The 23,023-nt window shown below is 46.4% G+C and overlaps 1 protein-coding gene across 1 annotated transcript; it reads left to right on the forward strand.

The window, feature by feature from the left end:
• Nucleotides 1–985: 985 nt before the first annotated feature.
• LOC124672316 (FCS-Like Zinc finger 6-like) lies at nt 986–2,228 on the forward strand. The gene is made up of 2 exons (XM_047208568.1): nt 986–1,359; nt 1,967–2,228. The coding sequence occupies exons 1-2, from the start codon at nt 1,079–1,081 to the stop codon at nt 2,100–2,102; spliced, it is 417 nt and encodes a 138-aa protein (XP_047064524.1). The 5' UTR covers nt 986–1,078; the 3' UTR covers nt 2,103–2,228.
• The last annotated feature ends 20,795 nt before the right edge of the window (nt 2,229–23,023 follow it).

Raw genomic sequence — 23,023 nt, forward strand, 5'->3', positions numbered from 1 at the left:
CATTAAAAACTGAAAATATAACAACTAAAAAGATAATAAGGAAGATCGTGGTAAAAGCTAAAAGTGGAGATTGAGTCGATCCTCGGATTAAGATCGTGGCAGTCCATCAATGCAATGTGATTTCTTTTTTGAACTTTCATCGCTAATGTCAGAATACTTTAGGGTTTTAGTTAAGTTCATAGTGAGTTTGTGGTAAATTCTTAAAAGGTAACACTATAGAAGGTGCACAATGGTGGTGAAGGCAACTACAGAATGAAAAAAAACCCTGTTGCATAATGAGGAGAAATGACGACCATGGTAGGAGAAAGAAGGGTAAAGGAGTACAAAGTGAGGGCTTGACATCAGGGAAAAAACAAGGGCCAACACGATACTGAAGGGTGATTAAATTTGAAAGCACATAAATTTGGATCAAAGAGTGCTTGGCATCACACAAAAAACAAGGAAATTTCAGCAAGATAGATATGATTGGATGGTAATTTTCCTCCACTAAAAAGTGCAAGAGAACCCTTAGAAACAAACCTTAAGGATTCCAATTCTATGAACCAAACAACCAACACGGCAAAATTCCTTAAAGCCCAATCCTCTACATATCTTCTTGAAAAAGTCTTTGAAACAAAAGAACCCTGAAACATGATCTAGAGCCTCTATATTTTAGAGTTAAAGCAAAAAAAAGAGGTTTCAAACGAGCCTCTGTTTTAGTGTAAGTTCCATGTGCACGTAGCAAAAATGCTGGCGCAAAATAAAACAATGTTCCATTCATTCATAAACATTGAGGCCATAAATCAGGAAAAAGAAATGCTGAGGTTGAGAGGCTATGGCCCCCACATCCGTGAAGTCAGAATCGCATCAGTGAGAGGAGGGAGAGAGGAAAAGTATCCACAGATTCGGATGGACGGCCTAGATCCCACGATTCCTCCCACTGCCTCTCTTCCCTTTCTTTAACTACTCCCTCCCCCAGCAGAGCCTCTGCCCACTCGCCATCTCCCACTCCCTCTCAGCCCTCTCTGAATCCGTCCACTCCCATACCAAGAGGAGGAAGAGAGGCGACGGCGCCGAGGCCCGAGAGATCCTAGGCGCGATGACATCGCTGGGGAAGAGGCACCGGACCAACAGCTCGATGCGGCGGACCACGAGCATGTCCGGGTTCGACGTGCCGGCGGAGGAGGCCGGGCGCCAGCCGACCCGGGCGGCGAGGGGAGCCTCGGCGGCGCCCACGATGGGGTGGAACGCCGCCTCAGCCGCCATGCAGAGGCGCCACTCAGGGGACTTCAACGCGGTCATGGAGACGGCGGCGTTCTTGAAGGCCTGCGGGCTCTGCTGCCGCCGCCTCGGCCCCGGACGCGACACCTTCATTTACATGTAAGCAAAGGTCGGCCTTGAGCCTGCAGTAGTTTGATCCTCCTTCGACTTGTTTATTTTATTCTCCGTGAAATCTCGCGTAATCTTTTTGGTGTTTCTGCGACGTAAAGGCCGAGCTTACTTCTGGAGCTGTTCTTCTTGATCAGATCAGACTTCTTTGTGATTGTGGGCCGATTAATCGTTTGTATTTTTCGGTGGTATGATCTAATTGTTCGACCCGTATTTTTTTCTGGGGTTGAAATGGACAATGATCTGATATTCTCATCTGGTTTTCGCATCATATTCGATTTAGCACGACCAAAATCAATAGCGAATAGGAAGTGGGAACAAACACAAGAATCGGTTGGTTTCGTTTGTGCATTTCCCCTCTGTTTTGAGGAGGGGAATGTGATGACAAAAAGAGTCCCAAACAATAAGTCGTCTCCCTTTCTTCCAGCTGTGCAAATACTAGTAGCATTCCGCAACAACCTCTGCATCATCATCCTCCCTCCAATAATACATGCTTAAAAGATTACTGATATCCATGTTTCATCTGTACTATCAGCTCATTGATTGATCACCAATCATCACTTACTGACCTTTTGCTATTTCGTGTTGCATCGTGCAGGGGCGAAGTGGCCTTCTGCAGTCTCGAGTGCAGGCAGCAGCAGATGAACCTGGACGACCTCAAGGATAAGAAATGCTTCCCGGCGACCGGTACCGGTGGCTCCGACGGAACCAGCGGAACTGTAGCCGCCGCCTAGCATCGCCGGAGCTAAGAAAATTAAGAAATTTGTTGGCACTCTCTAGGGAACAAAATCCAGTAGTTTCTGTCAAAATGTGTGCATGATATATTCTATATATGGGTGTATATTGATGGTTCAGGCTGTGAGCCACAAAGGGGATGTAGAGATTGGAACTTGAACTAGTGAAAGTACTGCACCTGTGCAGGCGTGCTGAGCAGAAGGGGGTATTTTGTATCCTGGTCCAATTTAGGTCATGGCATTTGGAGACGCTATTGTTAAATTTTTCTCCCAAGGAAGAACTCCAGTTCTCCAAGCTGTCTGAAAGTGCTCTCTTGTTGTTGAGCTCTCAAAATACCTGTTGCAGTTTTTGTTCCGTAGGACGAATCTTGAGGCATTTGACCCTTCCACAAAGTCTTCTAAACCACTCCAGCAAGAATTTCACCATTAATCTTAGCAATCAAGTGATCGACCAGCCATCACATGGTGCTCAAAATATTCCTTTCTGTTTGATTGCGTGGTATACAGGTTGTAAGTGCACCATGACACTGACAAATAGGATCATGCTAACCGTTTAATATTGACCTTGAGTAGGCCACATGCTCTGCCAAATTTCTTGGCACTTGGTTGGTTAGATCAAGATCTGCCCATCGATATGGTTTGCATGAATCAACATACTAGAATCTCTACCCGCAAAAAAAACCCCTACTCAGCTGGATTCTCACAGGTACACCTAGTGGCTTACTAAGTCTGGCCGTACTTGATCAGAACTCAGCTGCTAAATTAAGATGAGATCTATCTTAGTTTGCAGTTTTGGTAAACTCTTAGACAGCTGATTAAAATATACAATCACTTAGGCAGAGTGCTCTTTCAAGCTCTGCAAAATTTCAAGATCTGATGCTTAGTGACAACGATAAAACGTATCCACCAGATCTCCTCGCCATCTAGTAATATCAGAACCTCACCTGGTTATGCCTTCCGAAGGAGAAAAGGAGAAAAGACAAGTGACCTGCATGATACAAAGCAACAAAATGCTCTCTGTTTTAAAATTAGAAAAATACATCGTTGTCTTGCGAATATTTTGAATGGCAGATACTTCCTATCGTGCTCCAGTAGTGATGATGCTGACAACCAACAAAAATGAGAACGCCCATTCCAAGTGAAAACTAGGTGTGGTCACATGATAGCGCTGTGTCCGTTGATACGATCTACGGAGTAGGAAACTGAAAGAGAAAATTGTACAAACCAGCAACTCTTGGGGTTATTGTTGCACAAACCAGTGACTCAAATATTTTGTTGCACAAACAAATGACTCTAGGGGTAATTGGTTGCATGGAGCTCTAATTAACAAATTATGCAATTAAACAACATGCTTGCTGAGAGGATTAAAATGGTTATTAGATGGATAGGCTCCAAACGAGTTTCCCCATGAGCGGTTTTCTTTAAGTAGGTGCCACTAAGGAATTAACCACCTTCAATCAAATATTTTCGGAGGTGCTCGAAATTAAAACCTGTCTCCAATAATTTTGGAGGCGGTTAGCCTGTCGGCAATAAAAGAATTTTCGGAGGTGGTGGAAAATAAAACCTCCCCTTGGGTCGATTGACGGGCGGTCAGAAAATGCGCCCGCCTAGAGATTTTATTCTTTGGAGGAGGCGTCAAATAAAAACCGGGTTCGAGTCTTGATTTATTATACAATGGCTAGTTTTTACTGTCCGAAAAAATTCGGAAATCCGGAAATAACGGCTATATTGCACTGGAATTTCCGCCCAACGTTACCCAATTGGATTGTTTTCCCAAGGAATGGGAATCACAAGGAGGGCGACGACGAATACCGGGCGCTCCGTCTTATTCACCAGAGCGGTGTGATAATATTTAGATGGTCCGATGGCTGCAGACAACAACTGTGAAAACATGGATAGCCCATAGACATTCAGACAACCCATATATAGCAGATCCGGGTGGATTATTTGGTCGTCACCGCCGCTTAGAGGCGGTGAGGTTTTTTTTTACATTGACTCCAATATCTTTGGGACGTCCGTAAAAAGTCGAGCGTCCCGAAGGTGTAAAGGCGAGCCGTATATGTAGCCAACTGTGTGTGTGTGCAAGCGGTCGATTATATCACCCACTCTGAAGAACGGAATTTTGGAGGTGGTCCAATGAAAATCCCAACCACGGGCGCACCTCGTCCGATTGTCGTATATGTACTAGTGATACAAAATCATTCAGATTTTAGTTTCTAACAGCATATCCAGTCGCGTCCCCCAAACGGGACCCGCTGCTCGAGTGCCTCCCGCCACTGCCGCCGCCCTTCACGCCAAATCTCCGCCCTGCGCCGCCGCCGCTCTTCCTCGGCGGCGGCGGAGATGTCGAACTGTGAATCCGGTGGTGGAGGTGGTGGTGGAGGAGACGACGGTGGAGGGAACTGGCCATCGCTGGGGCGGTTCATCATTGCGCAGTGGTGGTGGAGGAGACGACAGTGGAGCGACGAGGGCTTGTGGCGGAGAAATGGGTGCCGGTGGCTGTGGTAGCTACCATTGAGCCGGGAGGGCCTTTTATAGACGTCGGCGTCGGAAAGAAAGCGCGTGCAGAGGCGAGAAACAACGGGAAGAAAGCGTGGGAACGTGTAGTGGTGTGCGAACGCCGGCGACGCGTGGAGGCTGCGCAGCACCGACGAGACGTCTCGCCTGCCCCTCCGTCGCCATTAAGGCAAAGCTGCGACGCTTCGGTCGGTCCCGCCACTCCCCGCCTCGCTTTTCATTGTGTCCGGCGTGCCCGAAGCGTCCCCTGTGTAGCGGGGACAGCCTCGGGGCACCGGACACCGTATCAGACCGCGCCGGACAAAAAACGTGTTTGGGGGACGCGGCTGAAAACCGCTCATGGGGAAACTCGTTTGGAGCCTATCCATCTAATAACCATTTTAATCCTCTTTGCAAGCATGTTGTTTAATTGCATAATCTGTAATTAGAGCTCCATGCAACCAATTACCCCTAGAGTCACTGGTTTGTGCAACAAAATATTTGAGTCACTGGTTTGTGCAACAATGACCCCAAGAGTTGCTGGTTTGTGCAATTTTCTCAAACTGAAAGGCATGCCGCACGGCGCACGTAGGGTGGAATTCTAGAACCTTGGTACATACTTTTTCGGGGATCTTACAATTTGCACACTTTTCTTCTCACATTTGCATATCACTAACATGCGGTGGTCACGTGGCAAAAAAGATTCTTTAGTCAGAAGGCTCTAAATCAGTTTAGTTTTAAATTAACGAAGCATCAGCCAGCTGGGAGTTACAACAAACTTACACATACTAGGTCTGCTGAAAATTAAGATATTTATGTGGTTTCTTAGTAACAAGGTGCTTTTTACTAAGGATAACTTAGCTAAACTGAAGTGAAATGGGTGTCAAAAATATTGTTTTTTGTAATTCTGCAGAGACCGTTAACCATTTGTTCATTGGTTGTCCATTTGCAAACATAATTTGGCATATGATATACCTTTCTTATAACATTCCTCCACCAGCTAATATTACTAATATGTTTGGTAAATGGCTCAATGGAGTACCAAAAACTGATAAACAAAAGATTCGTATTGGCGTTTCTGCGCTTTGTTGGTCAATATGGACAAGTCGGAACGATATTATATTTAACAAACACTCTAGAACTAATTTTTTGCAGGTTATCCGGCGTGCTGCTCATTGAATTCAACAATGGGTTTTCCTTCTCCCGCCGGAGCTGCGGGAGGATATGGTTATTGGATGCAACCGTATGCTAGTGGTTCCTCAGGACTTCTTTTTCCATGCTACTGGGTGGCGGCATTTTAATAGAATAGAAAATGGATAGCTTTTATGTATGCCGTGTTTTCTTATGGTTGATACAAACTGGTACTTTATGTTAATAAAGCAAGCCGTGTGCATCTATTGATGCAGAGGCCCCGATGCCCCTTATCTAAAAAAAAACTAGGGCTGCTAGCTTTAAAACATTAAGCAAAACCAACAGAAGACTACACCTGAGTCGCCAAGCACGACTACACATAGACAACTTGATCCAAGTGGAGGAAGTCTTGTCTTGAGTTGCACGGGAGGGACATCAAATTTGTCCAAACCAAAAAAACCTCCAGTGCATGCACCAACACTGTTGCTCGGAGGGAATCCGACAAAGGGCCAACAACCTAACATGATGTCAGAATCCAAAGGAGGTGAGGCCTTGCGACGATGCCTCCAAGATGGTACACGACGCTAAAGTGCGTCATCATCGCCTATAGAGACCAAGGTCTTGCAAAGCTTTCGCCTAGACCCCAAACCACCAACCCTAGAGCTGGGTCTAATCATAGAACAAACATCTAACATCAACTAAAAGCATTAGGAAGAAATCACAGACATCAACTATGGCCTAACTCCTACCTAGAAAGCCCCCCTAGGTGGTATGCACTAGGCAGGCCGTTTGTAACCAAAAGCGACATCAGCCAGGCTGATGGTGCAAGAGGACTGCGACAATGGAGTGAGATCAAAGGTGTGATTGACATGACGCATGCAACAAGAAGATCTCACCCCACGCGAGGACACCGAGAGGGGGGCAGTGAAGTGGAGGGGCGGAACCCATCAATCTAGAAACAAAGGATCATCACCAAGACACCTTCAACAAGGGAATGACACCCGAGGGTGATGCCGGATCGGCTATGTACAAAGCCATGTGAAGCTTTTGCCAAGACCCACCTAAAGAATCCGTCCGCTGCGAGGACATGGAGACGATAGAGAAAACACCGTTGCCGATCCGCCAACGAGTCGTTGTGACCTTGCCCCAACTAGGATCACCCGAAAGATGCATGCCAGATCTGGGAAATCCATGCCATCCAGGCTAGACCGACCCCACCTAGATCCATACGCCGGCACAACGACACTGGATTTTTCGGCACCACGGCGACCACACCACCACCAGCGCGATCAAGGCAACTGTATTACCCAACACGACCACAATAGTCAGAGAGAACCATTCACACCAAAAGGCGCAACGAGGCGATGGGGACCTTCACAGCGTGGTACTGACACAACATGGCGATAAGGAACGGAACAGTTACAACCAGATCTACACGATAAATGTCCTACTGTGTTAAGGGAGAAGAGAGAAGGGGAGAAGGAGGGTTGCAGCAAGCATGGCCGCCGCTAACAAGCAATCGAAGCAGCTAGTGGCGACGAGGAGGGGAAGGGCGGGGTGATATATGCGGCGCGGGGAGGGACGCTCTGCTGCCGCCCGAGAGCGATACGGGAATGAGAGTGACCTTTGCTCCGGCTAATATGTTTTCCAAACTTACCTAAAATTATATATGTGGGCTATTTTCATTTAAAAACTACCTCACATAAGTGGTTACGTCCTATTAATATGCACACCCTTTTCAAGATTTAACTTTGACCAAAAAGTTTGGACAACTATATAGTTGTCATTGCGTGGCGGAGCAGCTGGAAGTCAGGACGATGGCCCTAAAATTTTGAGAGTGTTGAGGGTGTCGACCTAGTGTAATGCAGACGATATGGTTACCCTCGATGTTTGTCGTCAATGTTGCTTTGGTACACTCCTGAGAGGATCGGCTTCTTCATCTATGTTCAGGCGTCTCATAGCTGCTTCTCCCATAGAAGTTATGGTGTGTTATCTCCTGTGGTGGTGAAGATATGTCAAGTCTTCATGTGTTGTCTTTCGAGATTGTTCTTGGTTGTTTCCGGATCTTGAGTGGGTTTGGCCTCGTGGCGAGTGTGTGTGTTGCCCCATGATGTTTGCGTTGTTGTATGAGTTTTGCCTAATATTTGGTTAATTAATTAGACACCATCTTCTGAACTAATAGATAAGGCAAAGTTTTTTCTTCCGAAATGGAGGCATACTCTAGCATCTGCATCGAAGTGATGCATATGGTCTACGTATTTCATTATTAGGAATATTTTCATACTTATTACAACTCATGAATAAGAAAGGGTCGATACGAAGATCAATCGACGAAAAAAATAAAATAGGAAAATGATAATGGTATATCACTTTTTCCGAAATGGGGGAGCACAACCTCTGTGTCAAAGCGATGCATACGACTTTTATTTAAACTTTATTCAATAGGGATCTGTCAAGTTCATCCATCACAAAATCCGAAGCAACCACTCAACACCTACAAACCTAACAGTGGGTGAAAGTAACATGCCGTTAGAGCCTTTTCCCTAAGAACAGAAACAAACGCCCCACCAACTAAAATCCAGGGGCATCCAGGGGCATCCCTAATTCACCCTATGGCGAAGATGAGAGCTCACAACCGATTTATCAGACCTTTTACAAGCACCTTAGCCCTCGCTTCAGAAGCCGTCGCCACCATCGAACCGCTGGTCCATCTTTAGGGAAGGGATCCGCATAGCTGTTACCAGTATTGAAGTCGACGCCGCCATGGAATATTTGTCGTGTGTAGCACCTGCCGAGCAGGCATGACTCAGCGTAGCACCTCTGATGTGGGATTACCCTTCGGGTACCCGACATTAGTCTACCTCCTCCGGCCCAACTAGGGACCCATGCATGAAGATTGCCCAACAACTAAGGTGGGCTTATATGTCGGTTCCAGCAAAGGAGACCTACCAGAAGATGGATTCTTGACGAACAAGGCAAGAAGACACCGTACAAGGAAAGACTAGAATAGATCTCGTTGTAACCTAGTCGAGTTCGGACAGGACTCTCGGGACCTGGCCTACTATATAAAGGCTAGGAGAGGGCCTGTCCAGACAAAACTTCAATACGTAGAACCACCGCAAGTTAGAGCTAGAAACCTAAAATCCTTGCCTCTCGGCGAGTCGACCAAAGCAGCCTATCGGCTACCCCATTCTAACCCGATATATTTGATAATCAAGATCAAACAAGCATCAAGTAAGGGTTTTACCTCATTGAGGGCCTCGAACTTGGGTAAATCTCTCTCCCCGTTTGTTTGGTATTCGATGTCTCATGCTAGCCTGCAGGATTTCGTCAACCCTAAGCCCCTCATGGTGGGAATTGCCGAGGAGCACCCTCGTCAACCTCTCACCCAGGCATGACTTGACATCTCTTCCTTCAGCCTCTGTCCACCGGCGCTGCTCCACAAACGATGCTCCAAGAGAGAAAACAACACCACAATGCTGCCATCGTCTGTTCAGGAAGACCATACTAGGGTTTCCCCCGGAGCAGCACGAGAAGATCGACATTTTTTGCTCAGCGATACCTTCATCAAGGTAAAGTGGGAGAATGCCGCCATCGCCCGCCAATCGGCTCGGTTTTCACCGGAAACTATGTCTTCCAAACTCACAACCGAGACTAGATGACGGATCTCGCGATCCGACAACCCAGCTTCTAGCTGAGCAACTCCGGCGGAGGAGCTAGACACCACCGCCATGCCCGGTGCAGCTGCTCCAGGGATCCTCATGATGCAGGAGAAGCCCAGGAGAGTCACCGCCGACGTAGCATCAACCGCAGCAGCAGCGTGAAAAACCCACCTAGACCCATCCGGGCCCAGAACCGGCCAAACCCGACAGTGCCGCCACCTGCAGATCGATTCCTGGCTGCCGCCACCCCACACAGCTATCGCGGAAGGAAGCCCCGTCGAACACCGCTGCCACGCCCCCATACAACCGTCGAGGAAGAGCCGCCACCACCGCCACGCCACCATGTCTTTGCCCGGTAGCGCCTCAGGCGGCGGCGGGAGCGGAGAGCGCACGGGGAAGGGAGCGGGGAGGGGAGCCGGCGGCCGCCTTGGCTCGGTGCCACCGCGCGGGGCGAGATGTTAGCGTATATCACTATGTGATCATATGATCAAGTTTCTAGCTGCACCGGCTATAGAAATCCCGTGCTGCCGCCCGTCTCCGAATGGTTGTACCCAAACTTCATAACATCTGGTTGTTCCCATGTTTGAAGATAAGCCACATACAAATCTAGTGTACATCCAAGGGAATAACGTGCAAGAAAGAGTTTGGTTTTCGTTTGTTATAAAGAACATCATTTGGCACATGCCAAATATCCCAGACAATGGCACAAACTCCCACTTTAATCTGAATAAATATTATTTGGCAATATCGCTTAACCAATTTCTAAATAGATTTGTAATATTAGTAGGAGGAGAAAAATAAACGTCATATAAACAATGCGCTAGACTATTTTCGCTAACGGGAATTCAAAGTATTGTATGGACTTGTCTTTATCACAAAAAACCAAATGTCTTACTACCTTGCCAATTTCTTTTAGCAAGGTTATTTTTGGTTCAAATTATTTTCGATGAAGGAACCACATAAAGACACTAATCTTTAAAGGAACTTTCATTTTTCAAATACATTTCTAGAGATATTTAGTATGACCTTCAAGAAGATCAAGATATATTGATTAGACAGAAAAATAAGTTAACTAGTAAGAATCCAAATAATGTATCCTTTTCATCCGACAGGTGCACATGCATCAATCGTGCAGCTAACTCAATCGATTGGTCCCACTTGTTGTGTGTTGAAGTTCTTCAAAATGTTTTATTTGGTGGCATATTAACCAAAGTGTTAGCCACCGAAACATGTTTTTGTTGGCTATGTTATACATAGAGGAGTATCTATCTATCTATTATATATTAAAAGCAAAATGCGGAGTTTAAAATAGAGCCACTACATTAATCCACATCATTAGTATTATTTTAGCTGTTAGATCCATAATTTTAATGGTCAAGATTTTACGTAACATGTATAACACATATTTTGTGGCATACACGATATATCATGTTTGACACGTACGCGGAAGGAAAGTAAACAATTTAGGCCGCTCGATCCGTTTAGAAAGAAAAGAGCATGGCAACAGCTAGCAGAGTCCGTTTGAGAAAAAAATGCATAGAGACCAGCTAGCTAACGAGTCTGATGGCAAAACGAAAAAAGAGACCAGCTAGCTAGCCTAATTAAGTCCGTTCGTGGTAAAAAAAATAGACCAGCTACCTAGCCTAATTAAGTCCATTCATGGTAAATAAAATCGTACACATCTATTTCTCATAACTTACTATCACATACCGTTACCTAAGTTATATTGAACCTTAAGTTCTTTGTTCTCATACCATTATCTAAATTACATATTCATTATTATGGTATATCCTAATAATCACCAGGCCATAAGATATACGTATTTCGAGGTATACATCTAATTTTTAATATACAATAATTGACTCAAAGTATGGGCTATTAGCTGAATTCACGAAGTGCAAGATACATAGGCAAGCAATAAACACGTGCACGAGAGAGAAACGCCAACCCGTGTACTTGCGAATTTAAATTTATGTGCCACGGGAAAATGTCTCACCAGGATGTGGATAATATTTTTCTGTAAGAAAAAAAAGCAAATCTAAAATGGCTGTAAAAATAGTTTTTAAAAATAATACGTTTTTTTAGTAATTTTACAACTAACACGCGATTTTAAAAACTTTACGAAAAATGTATGAGTCAGGTGGCCAGCAGCCGATCGGTTGTTCTGCCGATTAGTCTGTTTACCGTACTGACGCCGATCGGTAGTCTCACAGCCGACCAGTGTGCAAACGGTACTAATCATGCATGTCATAGCCGGGTGATCAGATGGTGCAACCTTAAAAATGCATGGCCATCAGATAGTACATAATCATCCATGCAAATTTCAGTACTGAGTGAATTAGCTGGTGGGTCGTCAGTGGGCCGATCGGCCGGTCGGCATATGTTTTCGTACAATTTTGAAATCGCGTAGTAGTTGTAAAATTGCTAAAGAAAACCATATTATTTTTAAATAAAATCTCGTAAAAATTAAACCTCAGCAAGTCAGTGGCTGTAAATACAAACTCAAATAACATTCCTCAAAAAAGTGGGTCAGTGATCAAACATTCCTCAAACGTATAAATATTTCAAAGTTAAGCATTTAGGAATATATCCATATCTAAAAATCATATAATTTTCAATGACGAAGGAGGTACATGGGATGGAAAGTGTCTCAAAAGTTAAAAGTAAATACTAAACAACTTTATGGTAAAGGTGATGCCCTCGCATTTGCGAGGGCCGCTGTGCTAGTTGCTAGAATAAAGAAACATTCTCTAACTAACTATCTTCCCAAAATCTAGTGTTCGTACCATTTCCAATTTTAAAAATTCTAAATCTTCTATAACTTTCGTTAAGCCTTTTCTCAAGAGGTGTGCCTAGCAGGTTTGCTGTCACTTGTGACGTAGTTTAGAGTGCAAATACTTGTTACAAATTAATTATTGCCAGATGAAATTCTTCTTAAAACTGATTAAAAAATGCTGAAGATAAAGTAAACGGGGGCTGCTTGCAACAAATCGTTGCGTATGAAAGAATTTGACCTAAAGTAGTGTCAATGGATCCACGATTATGATATTTGAGGGAGTGTAGGAATTATAGTGAAAGACAACATAGGTCATTATTTTCAGACACATATAGGTCTTAGACAAGGTGATCATCTATTACCTATTTTGTTCAATGTTGTTGACGACATGCTAGCGATTATCATGAATAGAGACAATAAGATTGCCGCCTCATTTCTCATCTAGTTGAGAGAGGGGTATCGGTCTTACAGTTCGCTGATGATGCAGTAATTTTCATGAAACATGATTTAAAAATCTCTAAACATGAAACTAATCTTATGTATTTTTAAACAACTTTTGGTGCTTAAAATAAATTTTCACAAGAGTGAAACTTTCTGTTTTAGTCTTGCTAAATAGGTCGAAGAACAATACAGACTTATACTCAGTTATGATTCTTTAGGTATCTTGGAATCCTAGTTCATTATCGAAAACTAAAAAGTGGTGAATGTATACCAATAGAGGACAGGTCTAGAAGAAGGTTGAGTAGTTGGATTGAGAAAATGTTGTTTTGACCTCTTAATCCTCATTAATTTAGTTCAAACAAGTCTACCAATTTCATATATGTTTTCTTATCTCGAGATACCTAAAGGGGTATGAAATAATTAGAATTTTATAGCTTACATTTTTTTTGGCAAAGTGATGGCCACAAAAGTGACTAACTAAGTGAAAATCATTTGTCGATCAAAGCATCAAGAAGGGTTAGGTATTGAAGTTCTAGAGCTTAAGAATAACGCAAAGTTTTTCCCTTCTTTTCTTTTGAAAATTGATCAAAAAAATTGAATAACTATATCTCAACTATGTTGCACAAAACTGGTATCCCTGGACTCGTATTGAGAACACTCTCTAAGGATGTCAAATATTTATCAAATAATCATCATACATTTAGACTAATTATTGGGCACAGATAATTTTTTTGGAGAACACGTATACCTTGTTCGTAAGAATGAAGCGAGTATATTGTATGTAAAAAACTTGCAATACCATGAGTGAATTACTTCATCACTTCTGAGTAGTCTCGGGAAAAGAGGACGATCCCCGGTTTCTACCACAACCATATAATATAATATTGTTCGGCAATGCAAAATAAAGTTAGACATTGATGCCGAGCAAATCGGCTGAAAAAGACGATGCCATCCGAAATGGACCGCCATGTCACATTTTCTCCATGTACGGATGTACATAAACCCGCATAAACATAAGTACTCCAATACCTGACGGCAACATTAATCTAGATTCTAGACACGTTTTAGTGCGTAGGCACATATCTATTTGGACGGAAGATAAGTCAATTAATTTAGAGTATGTGCGTGGATTGAGGGTTCTCCAACGAGGTGACGTATATCAGACACCAAAAAGAGGTCGCGCGCATCCATTTCCATCGTCCCGCGAACATAAAAATAGTCGTTTTAACCATGCGTCAGTTTGCGTCTGGGTGTGCTCCCAGCGGGATGATCCATATTATTTTTCAACAATATTTTTCATAGAAGTGAAAATCATAATATACTACGAAATAAAGGAGAAACAATCCATAGGCTACTTGCCGCCCGACGGCCTGGCCCCGTTGTTGCCTCCCTCCCTCCTCACTAGCTTCTTCGCGGCCCGCTGCTTCGTCCGCCGTGCGGCTGCTAGAGCTCGGTGAGCCGCCACGTCCTCTAGCAGCTTCTGCCGCAGCGCCTTGTTGGCGGCATCCTCGGCCTTCTTGAGCGTCTCGAAGGACTCGACTAAAGTCCTCTGCTCCACCGCCTTCTCCTCCGAGTTAGGCCCGTCAGATGACCATTCAAATTCGGAGGAATCGTCCTCTGCGGCCGTTGCCTCCCAGCGACGTTCCTGCTCGGCGTTGAACGCCGCGGGCCGCCCGCTCCTCCTCTGCTTCCTGCTCCGCGTCAACCATGAACTTCGCGTCCATGGCTGCGTCGATGACGTTGTCCATGCTTTCGTCGTCCTCCTCGTCGGAGCTCTCGACCGGGAGAGGTGGAGTCGCAGGTAGAGGCGTAGTAGCCTGGCCGCGCCCGGCGATGCTCATGGCAAAGGCGGAGTGCTGTGTGGAGGCGGCGCTACGGTGGAGGTTGTGCGACGGTTAGGATTTGTGTGGGAGGAGATGAGATGCGCGCGCCCCTCTTTATATACGCCGGAGGCAGCCGAGGGGTGTGGCATGCGTGGCATCGGCATAACTTCGTTGGCATAGGTGGGTGACAACCTCTCGGTAGGCGAGACATCGCCATTAACTACCGTGGTGCCGACTGCCGAAGCGACGGCTTGTCGCCAGCGCGGCTGAGAAGACGCATCGAGCCAGGATCGCTGTTAGACGAGGGTCCAACGAAACGTCCGCCCAGACGCAAGCGGTCACTTGACGCATCTGCGCAGCGTATGCGGAGACCTATCCGAGGCAATTTTAATTTGCGTCTCCGCGAACAGACCAATCACTATGCGGCGCTCAGTGTCCGTTTACGTTATTCGTTATTCCGTTGGAGATGCCGTGACGAGCAGCCGTCCAGACATCGTCGACACCTCGTTGTTGCTTCCTCCGCCGAGAGTACGCAACGTCGTTCGTCACCACGGTGTTGGCCGGTACGGCGCGCGCTACCCATTTGAGTGCCACCGTTCCGTACGTGCTAGACGCCAAGAAACCAAATCCCTGCCCTCCGGGATTCACGTCACAGCCGATTCACCACGTCCAATCGTCTCCTCCGGCTCCGGGATTCGCTTCCGAGCTCGTGGTTCGGGGCGAGTGCCGACGCCACATTTCGGGGTGTCTGCAGTCTACTCTCGGCGGCGGTCGCACTCCCACATGGCCGACCTGGTGAGCATGCATATGCTCTCTGCTTCTATGCATCATGTCCGGCCGTGAGCACAACTGTTCGGATGTTCCGTTCAGTCGTCAGACGACAAGAAAAGTACTATAGTACGTACTCGTACCAGCCAGTGCACAGCAGTGGTGCACATCTCTCCTCGTTGTGACATGCATGTAAATCTTTGCACGAACCAGGGAACGGTGCACTTTTCAGCTTCCGTCGCGCGTCGTAAGAAAATCTTGCGGAGAGAAAAGAAAGGTAGATACATGCACACAATGAAGTTGAGTATACTGTCTACCGTAAGCTGCAGTCACCGGAGAGAAGGAGCTGGTTTAGAACCTGGTTTCGCAACCAATTTTCTGCTTAGTGCGTGTGCTTCTTTCTCATGATCCGCTGATTTTAGGAGGTAATCTTGTATCCCTCCATTAGCTAGGACTTGCTACAACCCGATCCCCGGTTTGTAATGATAAACTTGTTCGAGGTGGTATATACTAACCCCTCGTGATGAACCTATCATGCATCACGAAGTAGTTGCTTCGTTCGTGATGCATCGCCCACTAAGTAGTAGTTGTTGTGTATTACTAGTATCTTTTCTGATGAACTGAATCACATGTGTGATGTTATTCAGTACTGAATAAGCTCACCACTCTAAGTGAAGGGGTTACCACAACACTGCTGCAACCAAACAGGCTGTGGGCTGCACGAGCAGGGAAGAAAGTACTGTTAACGGGCAACCAAACGATGGGGCCTGTGTTTCTTCTCCGGCGCTTAAAAGGCCTCACAGGCTACCAACCGACCCGGCAAAAGTGGCCCATGGCCCGTTCACAACGCGCAGGGGCTCCCATCTCGCTGGCGCAGTCATGCAGGAAATCGGCCCAGGCAACCAAACACGCCCGAAGAGAAACGAAAGGTAGACACTCGATCGGTAGATCAAAACTTCATTGGGCCTCTAGAAAAATCGGTAGATCATTCGTGCTAGACGGGCATTTGCTTTCCTTTCCATGACATGAAATGATGCATCATTATCCCGGTATGGCTATCCATAGTCTAAGAATCGAATAATCGAATGGCAGCGAGAGCGAAAAAATCCAGAAATGATGCATAGTGAGGCAAACGACCAAACACAAGGCGTGCGAGACCGATGCGAGTCAGGAGGAGCAGTGAGAGGGGCAGAACGACGTAGTGGGCGGCGATTGTGGATTTGTGTAGACAACGCTGAACTACCGACGTCGAAAGTGGTGGTGGCGGCGATGGCAACGATTTGGCGAGTGTGGGAGAGTCCTCAAGCCACGGAGATGAGATAGCGCAGAAGGATGGACTGGGTTGCTTACTTGCTAGCATTTGGCACCTACCTATTGGTATCGGACATAGCGTCGGTACCCGCTTGCCTTTGGCGCTTTCAAGAGGTTTGTTGTGGTTTGAGGTCGGTTGAGGATCGCTGGTCGATTTATTAGGCTAGTCATAATGCTAGTATCATTGGTAGTATCATGCACATTGATCTCATAAAAATGCTGATGTGACAGCTAATTAAAGAGAAGAGAGGAGATTAGAGTAACATAGGTAGATACTGTATCATAGTGCACATCACGAGAAAAACTTAATACCAAACAAATCTTGTTCACAATTTTGCATTAAGATACTACAAACCATTAAATATAACAAGATTATGATACCACTTTATGATACTACCCACTATAGAGATAGTATCATATAATGATATAAAAATATCATATGCATGGTACTAATATATAATACTACTCACTATGACTAAGCTTAGGCTACGTCGAACTAAAAAGGTGCTAAGGTCCGGTATTCCCAATAAAACTCCAAATAATATCTGTCCTCCAAATTCCCACGACCGAAGAAGCAAACCGTGGTTTCATCTCACGACTTGAAAGCGCAACATCGTCCTCTGCGACGCCGTGATGTTTCGATCGGTGGGTGCTAATCGATCCATCGACAGCGCTCCTTCTGTACCCGCCTGCTTATATAGGCACACTTTCAGGCTCTTTGCAGCGAGTTGTCATCTTCGTCCGTAGATACGATCGACGATCGAACTCATCTGCACTGCCAAAAAATATTCCAAATAGTTTGGTCGAGCTCTCACGATGTGTATGTCTCAAATTTGTTTGGGTACCACTCGTCTCATGTTCTTTTGAAAGATACATTTTTAGAATATATTACTATTTTGATTTGATTAATCTACACTAATGTGGAGCACATGATTATGGGTGTGCCAGTGGGGCCGCTCGTACTGGCAGAGCAGCATGGCGGTACGCAGCGGTCTGGGCCCGTTTGGGTTGTAAGGGCTGCGGCTGCTGCACCAGTGGCTCTCTTGCGGTTGGCTCGATCTCCTCCACCACGGTGTTGCTCGTCGCGTGGCCGACATGGCTAGGATGGTCGGTTGTGTGGGGGTCGGCTTGAATAAAGGCGGCGGTTTTAGGGTTTTTCTTGCGACAAAATGAAGATCTGCATGATAGATGTAATTCTTGATCTTGGCTGAGTGTCGTGTTTCGGAAGGTTCCGTGGACGAACTTCCATGAATGTGTTATGCCTGAAATTTGCTGGATCGGGTGAAATTCGGTTGTGCGGGCTTATGTTTTTTCCGATCATTTGGTTCATGAGGGAGCAGCACGAACATGTGCTATTTGTTGCTTTCATGGGACATATTTGGTTCTATGGTGAAGTCAGAGACAGAAAATGTCATGAAAGTTGAGATTAGAGGATTTGTAACGGTGGTTTGAGTCGTTGCATCGATAAAAACTTGCTTGGAGTTTCGGAATTCGTAGCGGCAATATGTAAATGGGGACAACAACACATGTAAAGTTTAAAAATCTTACCTTTCAAGGTAAAAATTCAAGGTCTAGTCCTAATTGGTTGTGTCTGACAATGACCTTGTTGAATGCATTGTCTTGAAAACGGAGTATGTCTTTAGGTGAAAACTCAAGATCTACGATCGGATGATGACGGCGCTTATGCACGTTTTCTTATTGAAAACGTTGCTTTTGGATAACTTAGATTTCAGATGTTATCTTGGTGGTGGTTGTGTTCATAAGAGGACTGCAACAATGTAGCGAGATTTTTCTCTTTTTTTTATCCTTTTTCTGGTATGTAATCCGGTATCATACTTAATAACTTGAATTCATAGAAACTTTAATTAAACTTGATAACATCATCCGAAATACAACACAAACGTAGTCGAAATAAACGAAAACTAAAACTAAAATAGAACATAAACTCAAACTAAAACTAACATACTAAAAACGAAAATCTAGAGAAAACCGAGCTTGAAGTCTTCTGCCCGGATAATCATCGGCTTCGGCGCTGACGGCGATCTTGGACGCGTTGTTCGCCCACCGCCACCAAGCGCTCGTTCGACAGCCGCTCGTACATATCTCCGTCGGTGTTGTCGTCCCAACACGGGTCTGGCGGGCTCATGCTCTCATGCATGTGAACCACGTCGGTGGCTCCGTCGCAAATAAGTTGCAGGTTTGGATCTTGTGCTCGCCCTCAAAGACCTGGTCCCACTCGCGTGACTAGGGTGGGTACTACGTTCGCAGCTCCAGCGCCATGTCGCGGCGGTGATAGGTATCGTTCCCCAGTGCGCCTGGCCTAGTGGCAGCGGTTCCACCGGAACCCTATTAGGGTTAAGGTGCCACCCCTCCAACGTCTTGCCGTGTACGTGCACCACAATCAGTTGCACATAAGCTCAGAGACGGGCCAGCGGTAGTGCACACACTCTTCCTCGGCCGCCGCCTACTTGGCATGGTGGAAGCCCGTGCGACGCGAATATTGTTCGCTATCGTTGATGAGGCGTCTTGATGACCCACAAGTATAGGGGATCGCAACAGTCTTCGAGGGAAGTAAAACCCAATTTATTGATTCGATACAAGGGGAGCCAAAGAATATTTGTAAGCCTTAACATCGAGTTGTCAATTCAGCTGCACCTGGAAACAGACTTGCTCGCAAGAGTTTATCAGTAGTAACAGTTTTATAGCAGTAGCAGTAGTGAAATATCAACAGCAGTATAACAAAGACAGCAGTAGTGATTATAGTAAACAGCAGGATTAAAATACTGTAGGCACAGGGATGGATGAACGGGCGTTGCATGGATGAGAGAAACTCATGTAACAATCAAGGTAGGGCATTTGCAGATAGTAATAAAACGGTATCCAAGTACTAATCAATCAATAGGCATGTGTTCCATATTTAGTCGTACGTGCTCGCAATGAGAAACTTGCACAACATCTTTTGTCCTACCAGCCGGTGGCAGCCGGGCCTCTAGGGAATCTACTGGAAATTAAGGTACTCCTTTTAATAGAGCACCGGAGCAAAGCATTAACACTCCGTGAACACATGTGATCCTCATATCACCGCCTTCCCCTTCGGTTGTCCCAATTTCTGTCACTTTGGGGCCCCGGGTTCCGGACAACAATACGTGTATACAACTTGCAAGCAATGAATATCATCATGAATTGATAACATGTTCAGATCTGAGATCATGGCACTCGGGCCCTAGTGAAAATGTTGCGGTCAGAAACCCACCGGCGGGCAGCGACGGGCAACACCGTAGAGCCGGGAATCTCCCAGGACTGCGGCTGGCCCTGGTCCCTCCGAGCGACGGCCCGCAAAGCCTTCTGCACACACGTCCGATGCTATCGCAAGGGCGTGCCACCTGACCTATACCTGGTCAGGAAGGTGTTGGATAATGCCTCTCTTAGTTTCCTGCATGGCATACACGTAAACGTTAAATACGAGCCTCGATCGGCTCTCAGGTTGTCCTGTGAATCGGCTCAAGGAGCCGATCCACCCATGATACATACGAGGTGTACGATCAGATGGTGGTCCTGCTTGATCAAGATAAAGTTAAAGCGACCTACTACGATTTGGGGTTTTCACCGCATAATCGGAACATCCTACTCGTGATTGGGCCTCGCGCTCGCGTACGGTGATCGTAAGCCGATCCTAGACAGGGCCTAAAAACCAACACGAGGTTGATCCTCGGAACGTCCTGTCTAGGGCTAGCAAACGACACCCTACACGCCGCTGGATCCTCCAACCCTTTGTAAGGCCTAACAATGCGGATATTAAATTAATCCCTGCAGAACAAGGAGCAATCATAACGGATCGGATCTACTAAACAATGATCAAGCGGGGTGCCGCCCTTACACCCATGACAGGCGTAAGGGCGGCTAGATGCCTAAGGGTTGCACGACGATAGCATATGATACGAAGAGCAATGCTAACCCTAAAACACCTATGATAACTACGTTGCTCGCCATCAAAAAGGCTTCGATACGAGCAACGCATGGAAGACGAATAAACGTGTGTTGCCTAGATCGCAAGATGCGATCTAGGCAGCATGGTGCTTACCCGGAAGAAACCCTCGAGACGGGGGAGTTGGCGATGCGCCGAGATTGGTTTGTGTTGAACGTTGGTTGTTGTTTATTCCATAAACCCTAGATACATATTTATAGTCCGGGGGACTTTCTAATTCAGGCGTGCACCTAACCGTGCACGGGAAAAACTCTAACTTCTAAATTAAGATGCAATCTACTAAAATACAGATACACGGGCAATTTAGCCCAACTTCTTCGTGTCAGGCCGCTTCAGAGATCCTCCACGCGTATATCTTTCAAGCCCATCTCACTTACGGCCCATCTCCTGTTTTGGCCAAAATCTGGTGATAACACATGCCCCCCTGGTTTTGGTAATGATAATTTCAAAACCACTCTGTTTTTCCTCCGAGGGGTCATGTCGTGGAAGAGCAGAACCATCGCAGTATTTTTCATCATGACGACTTGCCTTCCCAACTTCTCTGCACGATTTGACAGTTTTTTGGCACCACCTCCTCGAAAACTGTTCGAACATTAAACCTCCACTCCATCTTCTTTTATTTAACCGCATCGAACAGTCCTCCTCCTCATCCTCTCCGCATTAGCACTCCAAAAGCCCTCCTGCGCCACCATGTCTTCTTCTTCCTCCGCCTCATCGGGACTTTCCATCGAGTCCTCTTCCTCCCACGAGCCGACACCAGAACGGGACCCACAAGAGGTCCGTGCGGCCAACATCCGCCGCGCCATAGAGGCCGGGGAGGAGCCCGGCCATGACTTCTCCGTCTGGTCCGAGGACGACAAGTCCTCGACGGACGGGGAGAGCGACCTCCGCTTCCTTGCCGACGGGGAATCGGAGGAGGAGAGCGATGACGATCGCTTCTCCTGGGACGACTTCACCTCCTCCGAGGAGGTGAAGGAGGAGGAGGAGGAGGACGACGACAGCTCCTCCGACGAACCGCCGGCCAAGCGCCACTGCCCCTGGCCGGGGAATCTCAGCGATTTCGACAGCGACGACGACGACGAGGAGGAGGAGGATGAGGACAACGAAGGTCCTGCCGGCGGCCGCTACAGCAGCGACGACGAGCCCGCCGGGAGCAGCACCGACAGCGGCGACGATGGTGACGACGAGGGCAGCGACGGCCCGTAGATAGGACCCTTAGCATAGGATCAGTACTAGTAGACGGGGCAATGTATCCCCTTAGTACTTCCTTTTGAGAGCAATCAGCTCTTCTATGTAAGAAATCTCGTTTATCAATGAAGAAATTCCCCAATTTGATTTTGCCGATTTCCTTCATGCCGATTTAGCCGATTTCCCCTCATACTGATTCTGCCAATCATCACTTAGCCAATGTTCAATGAGCCGATGGCAACGCATCGGTCTCTCATAATCCGTTCTTCATCTCTTTGACGTCGGAGTGATCGTGAACTTGGTCAATGTCTAATAAGCCGATGCTAACGCATCAGTCCTTCATTTCTCCAACTGATGCCCTTGAGTTCTGGTGGACAATGTGGAAGACCAACGCCTTTAAGAGAGCCCCAGAACCGCTGCTGAAACGACTTGATGCTGAAGCCGATACCTCTGGATATTCAGATATTCAGTGATACTCTTCAAACCTGCCCAATCCCCTTGAAGAAGATTATGATGGAGGGCCAGCCGATGAAATCTCAATCGGCTTCTTAAAAACAGAATACCTACGCAGTCAGTTGCCCCCCGAGCCTCAATCAAGGCGAGAACAGCAGTGAGCTAACCAAATGTGCCACCATCGGCTTCTAAGTCATAATGCAGAGCCAGCCGATTTCAAAAAAACGGCTCCCCAGAGCAGAGATCCTTCAGGGTGAGCTGCCCCCCGAGCTCTTCTAGTCCACTCCTTGCGCCTTGCTGATCAGATCGGGCCCTTTCCTTTGGCGGATTGATGCAACCCATCCTTAACCTGATCTGCACGTCCATGCTGCTCTTGGCATTGGTCAGGGTCATGATCCCTCAAACTTGCCCCAGCTGATATTGCGGACTCAAATCCTTGGTATTCTATCCTTAAGTCGATGTCTGCGCATCGGCTGTGCTTAAAATTTTTTGAATTTTTTTACGGCCGATTTATGTTGTATCGGCCCCCACACTTCAATACCCATCATCAAAGAATATCTTGGGCTGCTGGGCATTTGAAAGACACTTCCACTTCTTATCCTCGTGTTTTATCCACCTAGGTGCCCCCCGAGCCGATTCTTTCAAGTAATTGAGGGTATCGGCTCTTCAGGTATTCTCTGTTGGATCAAATGCTGAACCGAGGCAGAATGTATGGTTAGGATAATTTTGGCCGATTGCTGGAATCGGCCTCCATGTTGCTTGCTTGATGAAGGTTTTGCAATGTTCCTCCATAGATCCTTGGGGCCGATCACATGAATCGGCATCGCCATGTTTGTCCATCGATGTTGCTTTTGTTACACGGTCAGGCTGGTGGATGAAACCAACCT

Source organism: Lolium rigidum, chromosome 1 (assembly GCF_022539505.1).
Source record: "Lolium rigidum isolate FL_2022 chromosome 1, APGP_CSIRO_Lrig_0.1, whole genome shotgun sequence".
Taxonomy (NCBI): Eukaryota; Viridiplantae; Streptophyta; class Magnoliopsida; order Poales; family Poaceae; genus Lolium; species Lolium rigidum.